Source organism: Cebidichthys violaceus, unplaced genomic scaffold, assembly GCF_023349555.1.
Source record: "Cebidichthys violaceus isolate CVI_PGR_0920_01 unplaced genomic scaffold, fCebVio1.0.p SCAF_11, whole genome shotgun sequence".
NCBI lineage: Eukaryota > Metazoa > Chordata > Actinopteri > Perciformes > Stichaeidae > Cebidichthys > Cebidichthys violaceus.
The window spans coordinates 15,209,410-15,227,632 of record NW_027176274.1 but is presented as its reverse complement, the minus strand read 5'-3'; the positions used below and the strand labels follow the sequence as shown (position 1 = coordinate 15,227,632).

General features: G+C 45.0%; 2 protein-coding genes across 2 annotated transcripts; one reads left to right on the top strand and one right to left on the bottom strand.

The window, feature by feature from the left end:
- Nucleotides 1-241: 241 nt before the first annotated feature.
- Nucleotides 242-2,582, bottom strand: LOC137868366 (endoribonuclease YbeY-like). The gene is made up of 5 exons (XM_068705111.1): nucleotides 2,318-2,582; nucleotides 1,973-2,213; nucleotides 1,650-1,781; nucleotides 1,346-1,414; nucleotides 242-549 (listed from the first exon to the last, which is right to left on the bottom strand). Exons 2-5 carry the CDS (start codon nucleotides 2,180-2,182, stop codon nucleotides 454-456), a joined length of 507 nt encoding a protein of 168 aa, XP_068561212.1. The 5' UTR covers nucleotides 2,183-2,213; nucleotides 2,318-2,582; the 3' UTR covers nucleotides 242-453.
- A 65-nt stretch (nucleotides 2,583-2,647) lies between these two features.
- On the top strand, nucleotides 2,648-17,955 carry mcm3ap (minichromosome maintenance complex component 3 associated protein). Its single transcript, XM_068705108.1, has 28 exons — nucleotides 2,648-4,565; nucleotides 5,020-5,267; nucleotides 5,574-5,655; nucleotides 5,856-5,991; nucleotides 6,088-6,281; nucleotides 6,481-6,620; nucleotides 6,931-7,128; nucleotides 7,382-7,650; nucleotides 7,856-8,018; nucleotides 8,754-8,911; nucleotides 9,433-9,656; nucleotides 10,135-10,382; nucleotides 11,365-11,465; nucleotides 11,681-11,812; nucleotides 12,932-13,045; nucleotides 13,197-13,349; nucleotides 13,662-13,859; nucleotides 13,949-14,017; nucleotides 14,101-14,235; nucleotides 14,393-14,546; nucleotides 14,937-15,201; nucleotides 15,423-15,520; nucleotides 15,624-16,014; nucleotides 16,152-16,436; nucleotides 16,555-16,684; nucleotides 16,812-16,997; nucleotides 17,086-17,221; nucleotides 17,435-17,955. The coding sequence occupies exons 1-28, from the start codon at nucleotides 2,981-2,983 to the stop codon at nucleotides 17,600-17,602; spliced, it is 6,360 nt and encodes a 2,119-aa protein (XP_068561209.1). The 5' UTR covers nucleotides 2,648-2,980; the 3' UTR covers nucleotides 17,603-17,955.
- The last annotated feature ends 268 nt before the right edge of the window (nucleotides 17,956-18,223 follow it).

The following is an 18,223-nucleotide window of genomic DNA, read 5'->3' as shown; positions in this document are numbered from 1 at the left end:
CTCCATGAAGTACAGTACTGTTACACGATCAATGTACACACACCTGGTTATAACAGCAGGTAAAGTTACAAATTGATTCACCTTTTTTATGTCAGCCTTGGATTTCCATTTCTGAAACCTGTCCCAAATGCCGTGTAAAGAGGGTCAAATGTCTTTGTGAAGTAAAAATGAACAGCTTTCTTTTTCTACCCTTCATACACAGCAGACTCTTCCTAAAGCAGATTTTAATAAAATACTACAGTGAAAGTGCACAGACTTTTTAATTTGTTTGAAAGGATATCCAGGCTCAAACTGCGGCACGTCTGCGGCCAGGTTGATTAAAGTCCTTAAAAAGCAGTGGCCGCAGATTGTGATTGTGTAGAACAGCAGCATGACGGTGAATACAGTCAGGATACTGAACAACAATATCGAGCACCACGGTGCAAATGTAAAGTGAGCGGGTACTCGTCACCGTCACCTATCCTGGCTGCATCTCTTCATCAGTGGCTCCAGATGTCTCCCTGTGAGTCTGTTGTACTCACTTAGAATGTAGCTCTCCTTCTGCAGCATCTGAAAACAAATCAGAAACATTTTGATGCATTTTAATTAGTATATAATTCAACAAAATCATAAAATGCAAGCCATTCAAATCACACAGATCAATAATGTCGGCAGTGTTTGAGAGTTAAACGTGTGTTGCGCTTTATACGCTTGAGAGATGAAACCTGATTTAACAGAATGCATTTCATAGATGGATAGGAGAAATAGGATGCGGCAAATGAGACTCATCTCCAGCTAGTTTGCTCATGTTTTACAGTTAAAGGGCCAGTACACCCAAATAAATAAATGAACATCTTTCCTTAATTACTTCCATCAATATCTAGCCATTTTTTCTCTTTGTTTGTTCTGATCTGCCTCTAAGATGTATGCATACACCCCTATTCAATGAAACATTTTTTATTTTTTTTTGGTTCTCTCTTTAAGAAATGAAATTTTAATAATATGACGGCAATATTGCTTTCAGAAACTCTAGATGACCCACAGACCGGCCATGATCCACTTTTACTGGAACTACTTACCAAAGGAAACGTCCCATAAAAAGAGATGCAAGAGTAACATGGAAAGTGTTCTGGTAAAGATAAATATTGCAAATTGCAATTTTCAGGGGCGAGCGGAAATTGAAACACGATTCACCTCAATTGTACTGTGTGGGGGTGGAGGCAGAAATGTCACAAATGCATCTGGGCACATAAAACCAGAACTATCTGCATGGCTACATACCATGCTATAGAAGCTTTGGGAGAAATGTTGCATTGTAATTTGGCTAAACTGACCCTTTAATAAAAAAAAAAGTTCCCATACAAACCTCAGTCCATTCTTCCTCTGTCTCATGTCTGTAGCCCAACAGGTGACAGATACCGTGTGCAGTGACAACCTAAGGCAGAAGAGCAGCAGTTAATGTCAGCTAATGTCAACACAAAAATATATTCATTTATTAAATGTATTGTGCATCATGAAAGAAAGTGCCACTGCAAATCTGAACACATGACAGTTGGTGAAATTCAATGACACGGTTGAATATATAAAAAGTCGTGCTGCTTTTCTAAGAGGTGCCACAAGTAAACTGTTAGACGACATCAAACATGGCGTACAGTGGTGCCGCTACTCACAGCGAGGGTTCCGTGCAGATCCAGGGAGTCCTCTTTACACTGCTTCATCACAAACTCTACTCCCAAGAAAATGTCCCCAAGGTTCAGCTCATCTCTATGAAGGGGGCAAGGCAGTTTACCAGGCCTCAGGTCCTACACAAATTAATAAAAGTACCATTTCAACTGACTGTTTCAACAAGTCAAATAAAGTAACCCCCCTCCCACCAGAATCCAGTTGGTTTATTCTCACGGAGGAGAAATACTTATGTAACGTTAGCCCAGTTAATGAATAATGTATAAAAGCAATACTGTCCTATGTTTGCATGCAAGTTAGTCATATTTACCTCGTAGAATGGAAATGAGAGGACATCCGTGGGCACATTTTTCTTTCTGTAAATTTTATTAATTTGCTGAATCCTGTGGTTATCCACGCAAATGATGCCCAGGTCAAATTTATGGATGCCCAGTATGTGCCTCAGTGTATCGACATCCTTGCGCAGTCTGGCGCGGCGAAGAGGCACCACCTTTTGGAGATTCCGCAGTACTACTCCCATTTTAAAACCCGGCGTAAACAGAAAAAACTGGCTATTTAAAAAAACAAAACAGAGACATAGGTTAATGCTGAAAACACAACCCACCTCGCACGACAGCCAGTAATTAAATTGAACTAGTAATTCTGTGGCAGTAACTTCACGGGAAGGGTTGGTCAGCTTCGCGGTAGCCGCGAGCGATGTTCAGCCATTCCGGTCCAGCAGAATTCAAGGTGACACCGCGGTAGCAACATGGAGGACCCCAAACGGATTATTTACGCTTTCTCTGGGTTGTTTGTATTTGACAGTGAAGTTGAGAGAAGTTAAACATATTCTGTCGTCTGAGGAAGGTGGTCCCTCGCCCGTTCATTCAAGCAATGAACCGGTCGCAACGTTGGCAGTAGCGGAAAAGGATTTAGCATCAAATGGGGACCTAATTAGCTGTCGGACCGGAAACCGGATGTGAGAAAATGTGTTTGAACCCTTACTTGTTATATACCGTCTGAACTGCGCAAAATATCAACAAAGCAAACAGAAACTGTGAAAGGTGAGATTTTGTATCGTATCATCATTGCAGCATTTCTTTGGATTTTTGTTGCCGTGTCAGTATAACAATTTTAAGGGCAATGGAACTAACTTTGCTACGCAAACTTCAACAATGTTTGTGTTGTTAGCTCATGCTAGCGGCCGAGCCAAGCATTTGTATTCGTTTCTGTCTTCATAATGTTTTGTTGACTTTTACGTGATATGGTGTTACACTGAAAAACTCATTTTTTTTCAACAAATAACTAAGGATACTAAACATCCGCTAATATTTGCGCCATGAATCCCTCCAATCCGTTTGGCAGTCAGCAAAGTGGAGCTTTCCAAGCCCCAAGTAACGCTATGAAGACTGGTTTGTTCCCGTCCTTTGGACAGCAAAGTTCTAGCAATCAGCCCCAGTCTGTGGGCTTTTTTCAACCATCGGCGTTTGGACAGCCGTCCGTCTTAAATCAGCCCTCGCCTCATGCAAATACCATCTTTGGACAGACCCCTGCATTTGGACAGTCGTCTACACAGCCCCCCTCACAGCCTACCATAAGCCAGGCTCCAGCATTTGGACAGTCGTCTACACAGCCTACCATAAGCCAGGCTCCAGCATTTGGACAGCCATCATTAGGAATGAGTAGCTCAGGCTTTGGTAGTACCACACCAGCTTTTGGACAGACTAGTGAACCGAACCAAAGTACAGTATTTGGCCAGACCCCTTCATTTGGGCAGCCGTCAGCGTTTGGGCAGGCTCCAGGTTTTAGCCAGCAGGCCCCGGGATTTGTCAAACAACCACCCGGGTTTGGCCAACAGCCCTCTGGGTTTGGAACTTCCCAGATGGCTCCTGGCTCTACCACTGCTTTGGGGCAGCCTCAGCCACTGGGTTTTGGACAGTCTGTGTTTGGACAGCCGCCATCTACCAGCGCCACCACCGGTGTGTTTGGCACCGCTCCGAGCGCGACCCAGAGCAGAGGCTTTGGATCGTCCAATTACAGTTTCAAGCCAGTCAATGAGGCGCTGTTCAAACCCATCTTCAATGCCAGCCCTGAGCCCGCTAACCCTCAAACTACTTCAATGTCCAGCTCACCTTTAGGCAGCAGTGGGTCCCAGACGAGCTCCAGCATCATGAGCAGCAGCGGCACCGCCGCCACTGGCTTTTCTCTGTCAGCGGGGGCTCCGTCCGGCCAGCTGGGCTTCAGCTTCTCGCAGCCGGCTGCAGCCCCCTCTATCTCTGCTCAAACCAATACACTAACAACTGGCAATAGCAGCATTCCTTCAAACACGCTGCAGTTCACCTTTTCTCAGCCAGCAGCCCCCTCCAGCTCTAGCACCAAGGGATCTACCGCCGAGCCCACGACCCCATCGTCTTTCAGCTTTTCAACCAAAGCTCTCCAGCCTCAAGCAAAAACCCTTTTTGGAGGAGCCAATGTTGGTCCGCCCCCAGCTTATGGTGACATCAAAGCCAGAGCAGAGACTAGCACAGAGGAGAAGGGGAGCAATCCTGAGGGTCTAGGAGAGACAAGTGTATTTGCACGACTCGGTAAAGGCACCAAGCGGAAGAAGGATCCATTGGCCCCCAGCGCTGTCCCAGAGAAGCCTGCCACAGCAGATGAGGAGGAGGATGTTCCAGCAGAATCGGATGCACCAAGACATCCTTCAAAGAGGCCCCTAATGAGGTCCCGCGCCCCACCAGTTGGCTTATTCGGTAGGGCATTAAGTGGTCTTCGTAGAGAGGTCACAAGGGATTCTGAGCAGCAAGCACCGAAGTGGGAGGAAACGGAGAAGGAAGACGTTCGATCTCAAGGGGATGACGTACCTCCTACACCACCCACAGCGCAACCACTGACCAGGGCTGTGCTGGAAAAAGCTGAAGAGTCAGGTGAGACATACAAATAATACATACGCTGTATTTCCTACATTTTGTATCAAGGTGTGTATGAATTTCTGAAATCTATCAGCACTATAAAAGGCAACTCTGTGTGATAAATTACTCTTGTTTACTCTAATAAATAGTGACATTTTATTTGTCTTTATATTGGAGAGTTTTATTTTAATTTTATTTTTACCAATTTTTTTTCTAGTTGCACACCTGTTTGATGACAATTTGCTTTATTATTAGTAGGAATAATAATCTGTGATATTTATGAATTAAAGAAAAAACATAAAACTCATTGTTTAAAAAGATTCTGTTAGTTTGGTTCTGATGAAACACAGAAAATCGGACAGAAATCGTCATCCTGCTGAATTTCAAGTACATATGGTCAATGAATTAAAAGAGTGGATTGCATTATCAGAATATGCTCATCCTGCCTTCGGCCTATAACCCTCTCTAGACTCGGCAAAGGCCTCGGCCTCGGACCTCGGCCTCACGACCCCTGTGAGACGCGGCGTACGCAGGGAGAGCTCGGAGAGCCTGAGTGGCGTGTCTGTCTCCGACTGCACCGTCATCCAGTGCAGGAATGTGCCCCGAGCCCTCAACAGGAAGGACGTGATCGAGAAGCACTTTGGTCGTTTCGGCAAAGTCAGTCGGGTCTTCTGTCGGCCTGCCAAGGACCTGGTCATAGTGCACTTTGATGACCATGTGAGTTAACTCTATGCTACTTACCCCGGGGGAAAGCAAGGTCACCATACTCTGGCTGTTTTGAGTTTCCTGGCTTCACCAAATCTGGAAATGAATGATAACTCTTCTCCAAGCACAGCTTAGTTTTTTCAGCTCACTCCATTCACTACAGTACATTTTCTTTACTCGTAGTGTGTTCTTTGTGGCCAGAGTGGAGCGCTGATTTTATTCCAAGTTGTTTGCTAGCCCCACGGTTTGCTAGCTTAGCCGCTAATCGTGATGTATATTTTTCTCATTTTAAGTCTGTCACTGTTGACTCTCTTTCAGGCGTCAGCAGCAAAGGCGAAGAAGAAAGGAAAACACCTAAATAGACACGAGCTCCTTCTCTTGTGGCAGAAGAAGAAGCACAGTAAGTATATTACCGTGAAGGTTGAATTGATAGAGAAATAATTGCTTGCACCCAAAAGGCACAGTTCTGCAGTATTGATCTGACCGTTTTAGAGGTACAGACCTAAAAGCAAATGTGACTGTATATCAGGACTTTGTGTTAATTTAATATTACCTTTTCATTCTTTGCAGTGAGTCACTGTATTGCTTTTTGTGCATTAGGTCCAGAAGACAAAGGGAGCAGAGCTGCAGCAGGACAGGAGGAGGCAGAGGGAGAAAGTCATGAGGACACAGAGTCCAAGTCTGCTTCCTCACCACTCAGAAAACCTGCACTCAGAAGTTTGATGAGCTTCAGAAGGTACACTTATACACTTGCATCTGCCTGGACCCATGGCTCCCCTAAAAATAGCTGAAAACATTACTGTGGTGTGTGACTGTCTTTTGCATGTGTCAGTTCTCCGGTAAAGAAGTCGTCATTAGCCAAGTCTCTGCAGTTTGACACCGAACCCCAGAGAGAGATTCGTTCTGAGGCCCAGAGCTCGGAGCGCCCCGTCCCCTCCTCCCTCCTCCACCTCGTTGGCCAGACGGCCGAGACCGCCGAGGACAAGTTCCGCCTCCTGGAGCAGAGAGACAAGATCCTGCGTCAAGGTATGACCAACGCTCTCCCACCAATCTACTGCAGCCATTAAAGGGATAGTTTGGATGTTCTGAATTGAGGTTGAATGAGGTACAGCGACTATGTACAAGTACCTCATACAACCCCACTTCAGAACATCTGAACTATCCCTTTTAACATGGCTAAAAACCCGAGAGACATTCTAACCGAGTGCATAATCTGTCCACGCAGGTCGACCCAAGAGGACGGACCTGGACCTGTCTAAGGTGTTTGTGGGGACGTGTCCCGACATGTGTCCAGAGAAGGAGCGGTACATGAGGGAAACGAGGAAACAGCTGAGCGTTTTCGAGGTCATCCCAGACAGTGAAATGGTAACGTCCTTTAATGCTTACGTTCCACATTCAGAAGAACATAGGCCTCTTCTCTGGTATTCTTAGGTTTTGTTATTTACGTTATTATCTAGTTCCGTTTATTGGTTATTTTCATCCATTGGCATATTAATATATTGGTGGAATAAGGTACGTTCCAGGCGTATTGTGTGTATAAATATATATATATATATATATATATATATATAATGAAAAATAATGTTTCTGCAAGTGCTTCCAAGTACGTCAAAGACAGGAGGGAGGGACTCTGTAGACAAAATAAATGAAACCGTAACCTCCTGTCCCCGGCTAGGTGGATCACTCGGCAGCCATCAAGGAATACAGCCGCTCATCAGCGGACCAGGAAGAGCCCCTGCCCCATGAGTTGCGCCCCCTGCCGGTGCTCAGCATGACCATGGACTATCTGGTGACTCAGATCATGGACCAGGGCCATGACAACTACCGGGACTGGTATGACTTTGTCTGGAACAGGACCCGCGGCATCCGCAAGGTAACGGCCCTCTTCCAATGTCTTATTACTTATTTTTTTATTTGTGTAAAAATGTGTTTTGTTGGGAAGCTTGGCTGAGTGGTGCAGGTGATGTTTGACAACCAGTTTTGCCATCAACTCCTTCTTTCACACAACTATCTGAACTCTGAATACGTCCCATCCCACTTTCTGGTGGTGATTTTGCAGAAGGGAGGAGCTAACAAGTTGTGACACACGTTTAGTGTGCTGATTTCTTCCTCTGTCCCACCCACAGGACATCACCCAGCAGCACCTGTGCTGCCCTCACACGGTGTCGCTGATTGAGAAGTGCACGCGCTTCCACGTGCACTGCGGCCACCACCTGTGCGAGGAGCACATGTCGGCGTTCGACGCCAAGATCAACAACGAGAACATGACGAAGTGCCTGCAGAGCCTCAAAGAAATGTACCAGGACCTGGCCATGCGCAACGTCTACTGCCCCATGGAGGCCGAGTTTCGCCAGTACAACGTGCTGCTGAAACTCAACGACGGTGACATCCTACGGTCAGTCCAGGCAACGCAAATGATTAGATATATTGGTGAAATGTCCTGTATTTTTCTGTCTTTTTTCCGAGTAATTAGCACATTTAAATTATTTTCTACGTCTTCGACTTCATGTTTTGGGGCTTTTTTGTTTGTGTTCACTGCATTTTGTGGCTCACCTCACCCAATACGCTAAAGAGATACTTGCTCCCCCTTGTCCACGCAGTGAAGTTCAGCAATTCCGCGACGAGGTGCGTAATTCCCCTGAGGTGAAGTTGGCCGTACAGGCATTCGCCGCAGTCAACAGCAACAACTTTGTGCGCTTCTTCAAGCTGGTCAAAGGAGCCTCCTACCTCGCCAGCTGCCTCCTCCACAGATACTTCAATCAGGTCCGAAACACTTTCCTGCATCCATTAAATAAAACTGAGACAACTTAAACTTAAAAGAGTTTTCACTGATCTGGATATGCTCTATGTCTTTGGGAATATGAGAAAATAAATGAGCATAGAAAGATCAATTTCCGCCATGTTTTTGGGAATAATATGATATAAATAAGGCTTTGAATGATAAATGGACAAACCCCTCTGTAAAAACATTCAGAATATAGAAAGGTATGAAATTGGAAAGTTTGGTGTATGTAAGTGCTACTGAAGTGGGGATTTCTGAAATTTTGGGAGAAATGCCTTGAAAGATATGTATTGTAAAATGAATTACACAACAGGTGAGTAGTGTAAAAATAGATAATAGATGATATAGATAATATCACCATGAAACGTTCCCAGTTGATTACATACATTATATGCAATATGCAAATTAGGGATTATCTAATGCTAACCTCTGTGGAATTTAGGGAAATCTAAAGACACAAATGGAAAAAAAGTAGTAAAATGAACTTCTCAAAGTGTATTTGGATGTTTTCTTTCCAGACTTGTTCTGGTAGCAAAAGAGCCCAAACTCTAAAAATCACACAGGGGCCATTAAAGTGGTAGATGCAAAAAATGTTTGGCAATGTTGCAGGTCCAGGCAGAAGTTTGTGTCGTTTAATATTTCTTTTGTTTGTGTTTGTGTTTGTGTGTGTGTGTGTGTGTGTGTGTGTGTGTGTGTGTGTGTGTGTGTGTGTACAGGTTAGAGCTAAAGCCTTGAATATCTTGAACATAGCCCACACCGTGGGTCCAAGATCGACTGCGTTCCCAGTTGAGGACATAGTTCGGATGTTAATGTTCCGCAACACCGAAGAGGCTTCTGACTTCATCCAGCAGTACGGCCTCAATATCAACGATGGGTGAGTGTCTACCGGTGGTCTGATGGATGTTTGTGCTGTCAAATTTGATCATAAAGTTTTGGAATGAATATAGCTGGACAACACCTGATGGCAGCCCTAGAATAATGTATCTCTCTATTATATAAATAATGTGTCCGCAGGGAGAGAGTTATGATAAAAAATGTAAATGTGTTCATAGAAGGCCACATGGTGGTGGTAGTGGCTCTTTCTGTACTCTTTAATGTAATTTATTCAATTTGCTTTTAACACCTGTGCATCCCTTTTAAATAAATAAAAAAGACAAACAAACTGACATTATATATATATATATTTATTTTTTTATTTTTTTATTTTTTTATTTGGGATATGTCAGTGACGAGCTATATCAATGTCCCTAGTGGTGCTTCAGGGTTAACATTTAGTTATCAATCACCGTAGTCACTGGTAGTGATACAGTTACTGTTAACCATATCCACCTCATGTTATACCTTATGTCCAACAGAAATACATGTATTGATATGTTTGATTAATATTGTCCACAGTGTGGTAGACCTGAGTCGGATAGCCTATCAGGAGCCAGATCTGCCTCTGTCCCAGAAGAAGTCCGAGGTCATCCTCGCAAAGAAAGCCGTGTTGATCGGAGAGGTGGTGAATGGAGGAGCCCCCCCCAACCCTCTGCAGCACACCCCTATCTGCAGCTTTGACTTCCAGAACCGGTACCGCGGTGAAGGCCCTCTGGCTGAGTCCACTCCGAACCAATTTAAAGGTAAGTGCTCCTTTTCCCTGATGGTAACCCTGGCCAAGAGTCTTTATTTCTCATGTTACCGTGCAGCTTTGTTTGTACGCAGAGCTGGGAGAAAGTCTGTCAGATCTATTTCATGCTGCATTGTAGAGCTGTTGGAATGAAACACTTCTGTTGAAAATGAATTCTATAAGCAGTGTGGGGAGGGTTACTTTTGAAATGTAATAGATTACAGATTATTCATGACCCTGTTAAAATGTAATAAATTATGTAAGAATATATTTGGATGTAACCCCTTTGTAATCAGCAACATTTTGATTGCTAACTGTAATTTAACTGCATACTTTTTCTCAGTAACTAACTGGTTGCAATTACATTTATTTTATAATTGATTGAGTTACTCCTCAACTTCACTGAAAATAAGTATGCAATCTTATCACATCTATAACAATGTAAAGTCAGTCTCATGAACAATGTTGTTTTGTTTTTTTAATTGCCTCAGCTATCGCTGCGAAGGCGGAAGTTAAGGCACCACCCGGCGTTGAGTTGCTGTCACGGGTCGTTCCAGACATGCCCGCTGCGTTCGGGTTGCCTCCCGATGTTACCGATGAGACGGGAGAGCGCAGCGATCGGCTCGACCGCTCGGCCCACCCAGCAGACACCCAGCAGCTGTTCCAGCCGATACCTCAACCGCAGCCCGTCAAACCGCCGTCACCTCCGCCCAAACCTCAGCCGGCGTACAGCAATGAGGTGGGCGAGATCTCTCGGCTCTTTATCTCAGACCACATAAGGTGGCCCACCTGGTGTCTTGTACATTTTGGTGATGGAGAAACAGTGGTGGGGGGGGGGGGGACACGACGACGACTAAGTACATTAACTAGGTACACAAGGCTCTTAATCTTGAGTATTTCATTTTCATTCTTCGTTATACTTGTACTCCACTGCTTGTCAGAGAGGAGTAGTATTACAAACCCTTTACTCCACCACATTTTTCTGACACCTGTAGTTACTTTGCAGACCAACTTACTCATGAATGCATCTGCAATAATAATCCAACAGTTAAACACATTATGACACACAGAAAAACACAAAAAAAACAGCCTTTCTAAAGACATTTTGCTGACTTGTAATCAGGGTATTGTTACTTTACTAAAGAGACAGCTCTGAATACTTTCTCCACTGTGTAGGAATTTGTCTTTATTCTAAGCTGTTTTAAATGAGCGTATCTGCCTGTGAAACCTGAAAATCTATCGCTTACCTGCCGTTTTAGTCACCAAATGCCAATTGCAATACGTATTTTAAGGTTAAGTCTGAAATCAAAATATTTTAAGAGTGGAAAGTATTAATTGCTTAGTCATAGATGGAACATTTTTGTTGTATTTTCTTGCAAAAATGCCAAACATTCCCTGTTTTCAGCTTCTCAATTGATGGGATCTGCTGCTCTTCTTTGTTTTGTAAAATTAATATTTTGGTGTTGGACTGACAAAACAAGCCATCTGAAGATGGCACCATGTACTTTAGCAGATGGTCAGATGGGTATTTTAAACTAGTATATGACATTTCATTGATCAAACGATTAATGGAGAGAAGAATTGTCATATTAAAGGATAATGAAAATAAACATAAGTTGCAAATAGTTGCAGCCTTAAATGTAATCCAAAAATAGAGTCTGTATTATTTTAGTATGTGTATGACAGTAACTGTACTGTTTTTGTCCCCCCCCCTCCTGCAGGACATCATGAGTGTACTGGACTGTGTGATTGAGGAGGAGGTTGGAGCAGCAGTGAGGGAGGTAGCAGAAGCTGGTGCCAGCTATGCCACAACAGCTCTTGCGTAAGTTCAATCGATTTTATCCATCCAGCTATTCTGCACCAGCTTTTCTTGTGCATGTTTTTTTAACCATGTGTTTCCTTTTACTTCACTTCTTTACAGTTATCATTCATTATTTGATTACAGTGCAAAGATGCAGTGGAGATCTTGTGAGTTTTTTTAAATTATATTTATTGATATGACTTAACTTCCTGTGCTGTTCCCTTTTGGTTCTGCAGGGAGAGCGGTGTGCAGGTGGAGTCACTGGTGAGTGAGGTGTTGGGACAGATGCTTCAAGAGGTGTCCTCCAGCGAGATCACGCTGGAACAGGAGCGTGTCGCGGACGAGGAACGCAAGCTCGACGAAGCCAGGTTTGTCTTCTGACAGTCAAGGGCAGCCTGTTGATTTACAGCACACTGTGTTTTATCAGGACACTCGGTTATGAAAGAGAGCAGCATCACGACACAAAATAATCTTTTGTAAATTGTTAGGCTACATCCACATTACTCCGTTTTCGTTTGGAAACGGAATTTTCAAACGAAAACGATCTCCATCCACACAGCGTTTCAGCCATCGTTTCCGAAGTGATCTCCGTCCATATTACACGCCTGGAAACGAATATCACGTGACTCTTCACGTTCACTGGGCATGCGCTGATGTAAACAGGAAGTAGATTGTCGTATTTTGTAACTAAGCAACCAGAGTAATAAAGTAGTCTTTAATGATCGGAAGTATGTGTTTGATACTTAAGATCTTCTCTCAAATCTTCCTCTATAAACTCAAACAGATACAGTTCGTGGAAAGTTTAATAAGTTTTATTTTTCAGACTTAACGTTAGTTACAGCGCTGTGGGTCTCTCTCTCTCTCTCTCTCTCTCTCTCTCTCTCTCTCTCTCTCTCTCTCTCTCTCTCTCCGCTCACTGATCTCTCTCTCTCTCTCTCTCTCTCTCGCCGCTCACCGATCGCTACAATAACAGCTGTTTCCTCCGCAGACATGCAGACTTTAACTGGACAACAGCTGCTAGTAAAGACAACAAGGTCAGCAATGCCTGTAATCAGTTGTCAGTTAACCTGGTAGTCGATCGCGGGTGTCTACGTCATCGTTTCCAAACTTATGCGTTTCCGTCCGTCCACACGAATACGCTACCCGGAGTTTCCAAAGTTATCCAGCTTCGGGATCGTATCTAAACTCCTCCGTTTACGGTGCTCCAAAAAACCGGCGTAGTGTGGACGCTCAGTGTAACTGTAGCAAAACGTATGCGTTTCCAAACGAAAACGGAGTAGTGTGGATGTACTCTTAGATTTCATTTCGCAGCATCAGACCAATTATAAAGTAGGTTAGATATATTAAAGTGAAACAAATAAATCAAAGGTGCAAAAAATGGCCAATCATTTTGATTCCTGTATCCTGCCAATTCCTAGCGACTATCAAAGTAGCTTTATTGGCCACAGCTCACCCCCATTTCCTTTTCCATGTCTGTCCGCTGCCAGGAGGAAGCAGGAGCACGAGGTCTTCCTGGTTCAGTTCAGCTTATCTCTCTGCAAAGACCTCATCTATGAAGTTCTAGATGAGACCATCAAGGAGACCGCCACCTCTGAGATCCAGTAAGGCTTTAAAAGTCAACTGAATTCCTATGTGGTCTGATGTGAAGTTACACGATTAACAAGACTACTTAGAATGACAATAAGATGCTAGCGTTAAAGAGGAATATCATGAACTTCAATGTCTTCAACACTTTTCCCCTCCATTTTTCAGACAGGCGGTGAAAGAGAAAGCAAACCGAGTAGCTAAATGCACCGAGCAGGTCTGTACCAGTCTAGTTGAGGAGACGTTGAACGCAGACATTGCTCTGTTGGTTGAAGACCTCCTTGAAGCTGAGCTGCAACGCATCCACAAGTACATCAAAAGGTAAGAAGCTGAGAAATAGTCAGACCATCATGTAAAACTAAGCACTGCGATGAAACCCAAGATTATTCTGCCTGGCCAAATTATTCGATAACAGGCCAACATCAATCTGACACACTAGTATACTATTGATGGAAGTGGGTTTGTATGAGGTACTTGTTCATAGTCAATATATTGAGTGGCTTCAGTTCCCTGTTCTTATGAATGACAAGGTAAACCGAAGACAATATTCTTCACTTTTTTTCCTTTTCTTTTTTTCTTTCACATGTTGATTTATCTTTTTTTCGTTGTTTCTTCTCTCATCCGTACCACCAGGTGGCGCGATGTGGTAGCGGTACGTCGGCAGTTAAAGCGACAGATGAGAGGCTTCCCAGCCGCTCCTTGCTGTGTGGACCCTCGATTCAAACTGCAGGCTCTGGCTCCCAGCGCCCCTGCACGGCCCTCCATGGCAGATCTGGCCCGCGGTCTGGTCAACCTGGGAAACGCCGGCACCCTGGCCCTCTCCAGCACCAGGTATGTTCTTCTCCAAGTACAGTTGTTTTCCCAATCGTGTCTTAAGAATATGTATATTTGTATTTTTTACTTTTTTTTTTTTTGTTAAGATTGCTGAAAATGAGAGAAGAAGCAATCCACCAGATGAGAGTCCACTACTACTATCAGCAGCTGCTCGAGTAAGCCATGCGTATGTTTAATCAGACAGTGGTCCATGTCGCGAAGCAGCATTTCACCTCTTTTCTTTTGCTGTTTCTCTCAGTGAGAGAGTGTGGGAGCCGCTCGACCTGCCGGCACTGGTGACAGAAAATATCCCCAACCCGCCTGACCGAATATTCTGGAAAGCTGTTCTCCTCCTGCCTAGCAACCACGAGAGTGTAGCCAGCTTGGCAGACGGGTAAGCGGCAGCTCTTCAATATGACAAAAAAGGTCACCGACAGTAACGGCGGTGGCGATGTTTGATTACCTTTTTACGGTTTAATTGATTTTCTTCTCATTGAATGTCACTGACCCTTTCATTGAGCGTGTCCTCTCGTCTGTCTGTCTGTCCTCAGGATCCTGTCCGACTGGCTGGAAGTGAAGCTCGGTGGCGGCAAAGGGTCAGAGGTGAGGGAGGAGCAGCTAGATGGCACACTGCAGACCCTCTGTGTCACCAACACACTCCGGGATGAAGGACAACGCACCTACAAAGTCCACATCAGCATCAAGGTAGACTGCAGCTTACACTGACAAAACAAAGAGATCAGCAAGTCTGCTCATTGGACTGGATTTATTCTCATTTATACATTATTCGGGGCTTGAGGAAAGTCCTTCCACAACAACTTGTATATTGACCTGTCGTTGACAGAATAAAAGTCATGTTTAGATGTTGTTAAATGCTAATAGGTGGCTTTAAAGAGACAGAGATCTCAGCTGATGAATACCACAAACTCTTCACAAACACTATATATGCTTATCTATATATTGGGGCTTATTATTAACCTACGTTGGTGTTGAGAAATTTGTTTGTACTCTATATCATTTAGCTAGATGAACAAATACTCTGTGGTCTGTGTATCATGGGTTTTCTGACCGGTCTTCTTGGCGGTGTCCCCCCAGGCGTCCCGAGGCCCTTTTACCGAAGACAGCCTGTACAAAACGGAGGAGTGCCGGGAGCTCCAGGGGACGGGAGCTCTGATTGTGTTGCTTCCCGCCACGCCTGTCACCGAGGCCGGGCACGACGAGCAGGATTTAGCTCTGCTGTCGGCCCTGCTTCAGCTCAAACAGCTCCAGCAGGCCAGCGCCTGGCACTGCCCGCTGCCTCTGGCCATTCTGGTGCCAGGGCCAGAGTGTGGCAGCGGTGATACACAGAAACTCGAGGAAGGTCAGTAATAACACTGATAATGAAATATCATTTTGGGATTGCCCTGATTCGGTACAAACACGTACTGGGATATTCAAGTAGCCATTGATGAAATTAAGGTGGTTGCATTTTCTGCAATATTGTATGAATTTGTATGTCAGGCAGTAGTGAAGTAAAGGTAGCTGAATTAATCTGGACAAAACGGTGAACCACTCCTCTCATGGCGCCTCCTTGTCCCTCAGCCCTGATGCTGCACACACTGGTCCAGGAGGGCCTGATATCGGAGTACACATTCTTCTTCATACCAGAGACCACAAGTGACCTACAGGGATCCAAGCAGGTATTACACATACACTCTTTTTTTTTACTTAATGGTCTTCATTTTCTGGGATTTCCAAGTCTTCTACATCTTCTCTCCTCCCTGTCCTGTTGTGTGTCTCTAGCTGAGCCAGGCTACCCGTTGGCTGCTGGCCCGTGCTCCACCACCCTTCCTGCTCTCCTGTCAGACCCTGGTGCAGCTCGTAGAGACCAGTTTGAGTCGTGAATTCAGCCCCCGAGTTCACGCTCACCGCCAGGAGCGGGGCGCTGCGCGTCTTCCCTCCCAGGACCCTGTGCCTGTCATCCAGCTGTACAACGCCGTCTTGGCTCACATCGCTGACAAAGTGTCGTCCCAGGATCTCAGCAGACTCTCGTGGCCGCCGGGAGAGTTCTGCTTGCATGACACCCGTGACTTTGTCCCTCATCTGAGTTGGAACTCTGCACAGCACCTGGACTGGTTGCGCAAAGTCATCCTCAGCCTGCAGCTGCCACAGTGGGAGCAACTATCTGCTACAGGTCAGTGACGGAGATGTTCATATAGCTTTTTATTACTGCAGATTTTCTATTAATGCAAGTACAAAAGAGAGATATGAACAAGAGACTAATAATGCATGCATTATACATCCTTTATTGTCCCTCCCCTTTCTCTCTAGACTCGTGGTCTGCGCTCTGCTCCTCCATCTTTTGCTACGCTGCTCAGATCCCGGTCTCGCAACGCAGTCAGCCTCTCCTAATGTCGCGGCTGGAAAACCTTCTGGAAAGGGTCAGGCTCAAGGACCACCGTACCCGAACCCCGGCATCCAAGCTAGCCGCGAGCAACTGGGACGACGAGGATGCGTGTCCAGCCTTCGGTCAGATTCCTTGGGACGACGTGCTGGTGATTTGTATAGACCACAAACTGAAAGACTGGCAGATCCCCGGACCACCTGTCTGTGAAGGTGAGGACATTCTCTGGGGAACGTTATTTTACTGTCATTTAGAAACCAATGCGCATGTTCTATATAAAACTGATGATGAATGACGGTTTGTAATTATTTGTTTGTTTTGTTGTTTAAGATGCCATGACGGATGACGGGGAGATCCTGGTTTACCTCCCCACAGAGTCATTAAAGGGTTTCCAGCCACCTGAGGAATGGACCCAGGCCATCAGACTAACCCACCGAGAGAAGCAGCAAGAGACGGAAGGGTAAGAAAGTACAAAAAGCCGTCGAAAAAGTCATCAGTCTTTTAGATGTTAACATTAAAACTGAGTACAAGTCACAATCACAGTACTCCTCCTCTGCTCTCTCCTTGACTCTATCCTCCGTCCTCAGTGCGGATGCAGCTGCTTGTGCCACGCCCGGCACTCTGTCCCTCAGACAGAGGTTGTTCAACAGTCTGGCCGAGCCTCTCGAGGCCCCGACCGCCCCGCTGGACATCACGCACACTCCCACAGCTCAAGAGCTCCTGGCCCACAAAGTCCTCAAGAGCTTGGAGGAGGAGAAAGCTGAAAGCAAAAGGTACAGTGACAGGTCTTTGGTTATACTCTTTGTCAAAAAGATAATCCACAATATGTAAGTCATGTCTAATTCCCACTACTGTCCACAGGAGCATGGAGCAGCTTCAGCGTTGGCTGGATGGTGACCCCTTGGTCCACTTGTCCACACCGCTTTTCATTCCATCCTCAACTCTGTTGTCGATGCCCACAACCGTAACGCATGCACCCACAGCTGCTGTCACACAGGTAGGACAAGTCCACTCACATCACACAGTGATCCCGAGTTATGTCCTTTTTCAAACAGCCATTCTTAGTGTTAGGAATATTGTTGGCGTTTTAGAGGATAGTGTCTTATGTATGGCTGCAAATGATGAAGAGATTCAGCAACAAAATGTTCCAAATGTTGCAATCACGAATTGCCGTAATCATACGATTTCCTTGTTTTGACTTTCTTTCCAGGAGCCAGAGCCTGAGGATCTGTCGGACAAAGCAGACCGCCCTCAAACCATGCCCGTGTCTATGGCGTGGCGGCTGAAGGAACTCAAGCAACAGATTTTGGCGAGCCATGAGGAAGAATTGGCCTGCAGACTGACGCTGAGTGGTCTGCTGAGCATTGTTGATGATTGATGAACTGTTGAAAGAAAATCACAACTGCCGCTATGCAAATATATGAAAACTAAGTACTAAAAAAAGCTTCTGCCTGGGACGAGAGACTGACGTTTTATTTGCTGAGCTCATGGCAGACTCCAGCATACAGAGTTTTCGATTTTGTCTGTACAGTGTCTATCGTATTGTTTTTTGCATAAATCTCTGGGAAGGCTGCTCTTCTTCTTGTCAGTCTTTAACACACATTTATGTACTTAGATTGTATTTTTAAAACCAATCCATTGAAAGTTGTCTGTGTTGTTTGAACCAATTGTTATATTGTTGAGTAATGAAATCGCCTAACATCTGAATAAAAGTGTAGTTTTTCAAGTAAACTTCCCATTTAGCCCAGTTTTCATTCAATAGTTTAACAGGCTCAAGCATTGGATCATCTAAATCAATATGTGGGCACATGTGTAGCGTTTGTCGTAGAAGCGCTCTGATTGGAGGACCTCGTGGCAGACCCGCCTATTTCACCGCCCAACTGGTTTGTGATTGGACAGCCGAGTCTCTGCTCATGTCTCTCCATGTAGAGAACTCCTCGGACGGCCCCGCATGTTCTGCTGGGAAATGAAGTGTGAGCTGTGCAGAAAAGTAACCTCT

Excerpts from the sequence above, each read along its gene's own strand:
- LOC137868366 (XM_068705111.1), bottom strand. The coding sequence starts at position 2,182 with ATGGGAGTAGTACTGCGGAATCTCCAAAAGGTGGTGCCTCTTCGCCGC. Across the intron at positions 1,415-1,649 it reads ATCTGCACGGAACCCTCGCT|GTTGTCACTGCACACGGTAT; the intron begins GTGAGTAGCGGC and ends CTTCTGCCTTAG. Across the intron at positions 550-1,345 it reads CAGAGGAAGAATGGACTGAG|ATGCTGCAGAAGGAGAGCTA; the intron begins GTTTGTATGGGA and ends ATTTGTTTTCAG.
- mcm3ap (XM_068705108.1), top strand. The coding sequence starts at position 2,981 with ATGAATCCCTCCAATCCGTTTGGCAGTCAGCAAAGTGGAGCTTTCCAA. Across the intron at positions 14,018-14,100 it reads TACTATCAGCAGCTGCTCGA|TGAGAGAGTGTGGGAGCCGC; the intron begins GTAAGCCATGCG and ends TGTTTCTCTCAG. Across the intron at positions 17,222-17,434 it reads CCACAGCTGCTGTCACACAG|GAGCCAGAGCCTGAGGATCT; the intron begins GTAGGACAAGTC and ends CTTTCTTTCCAG.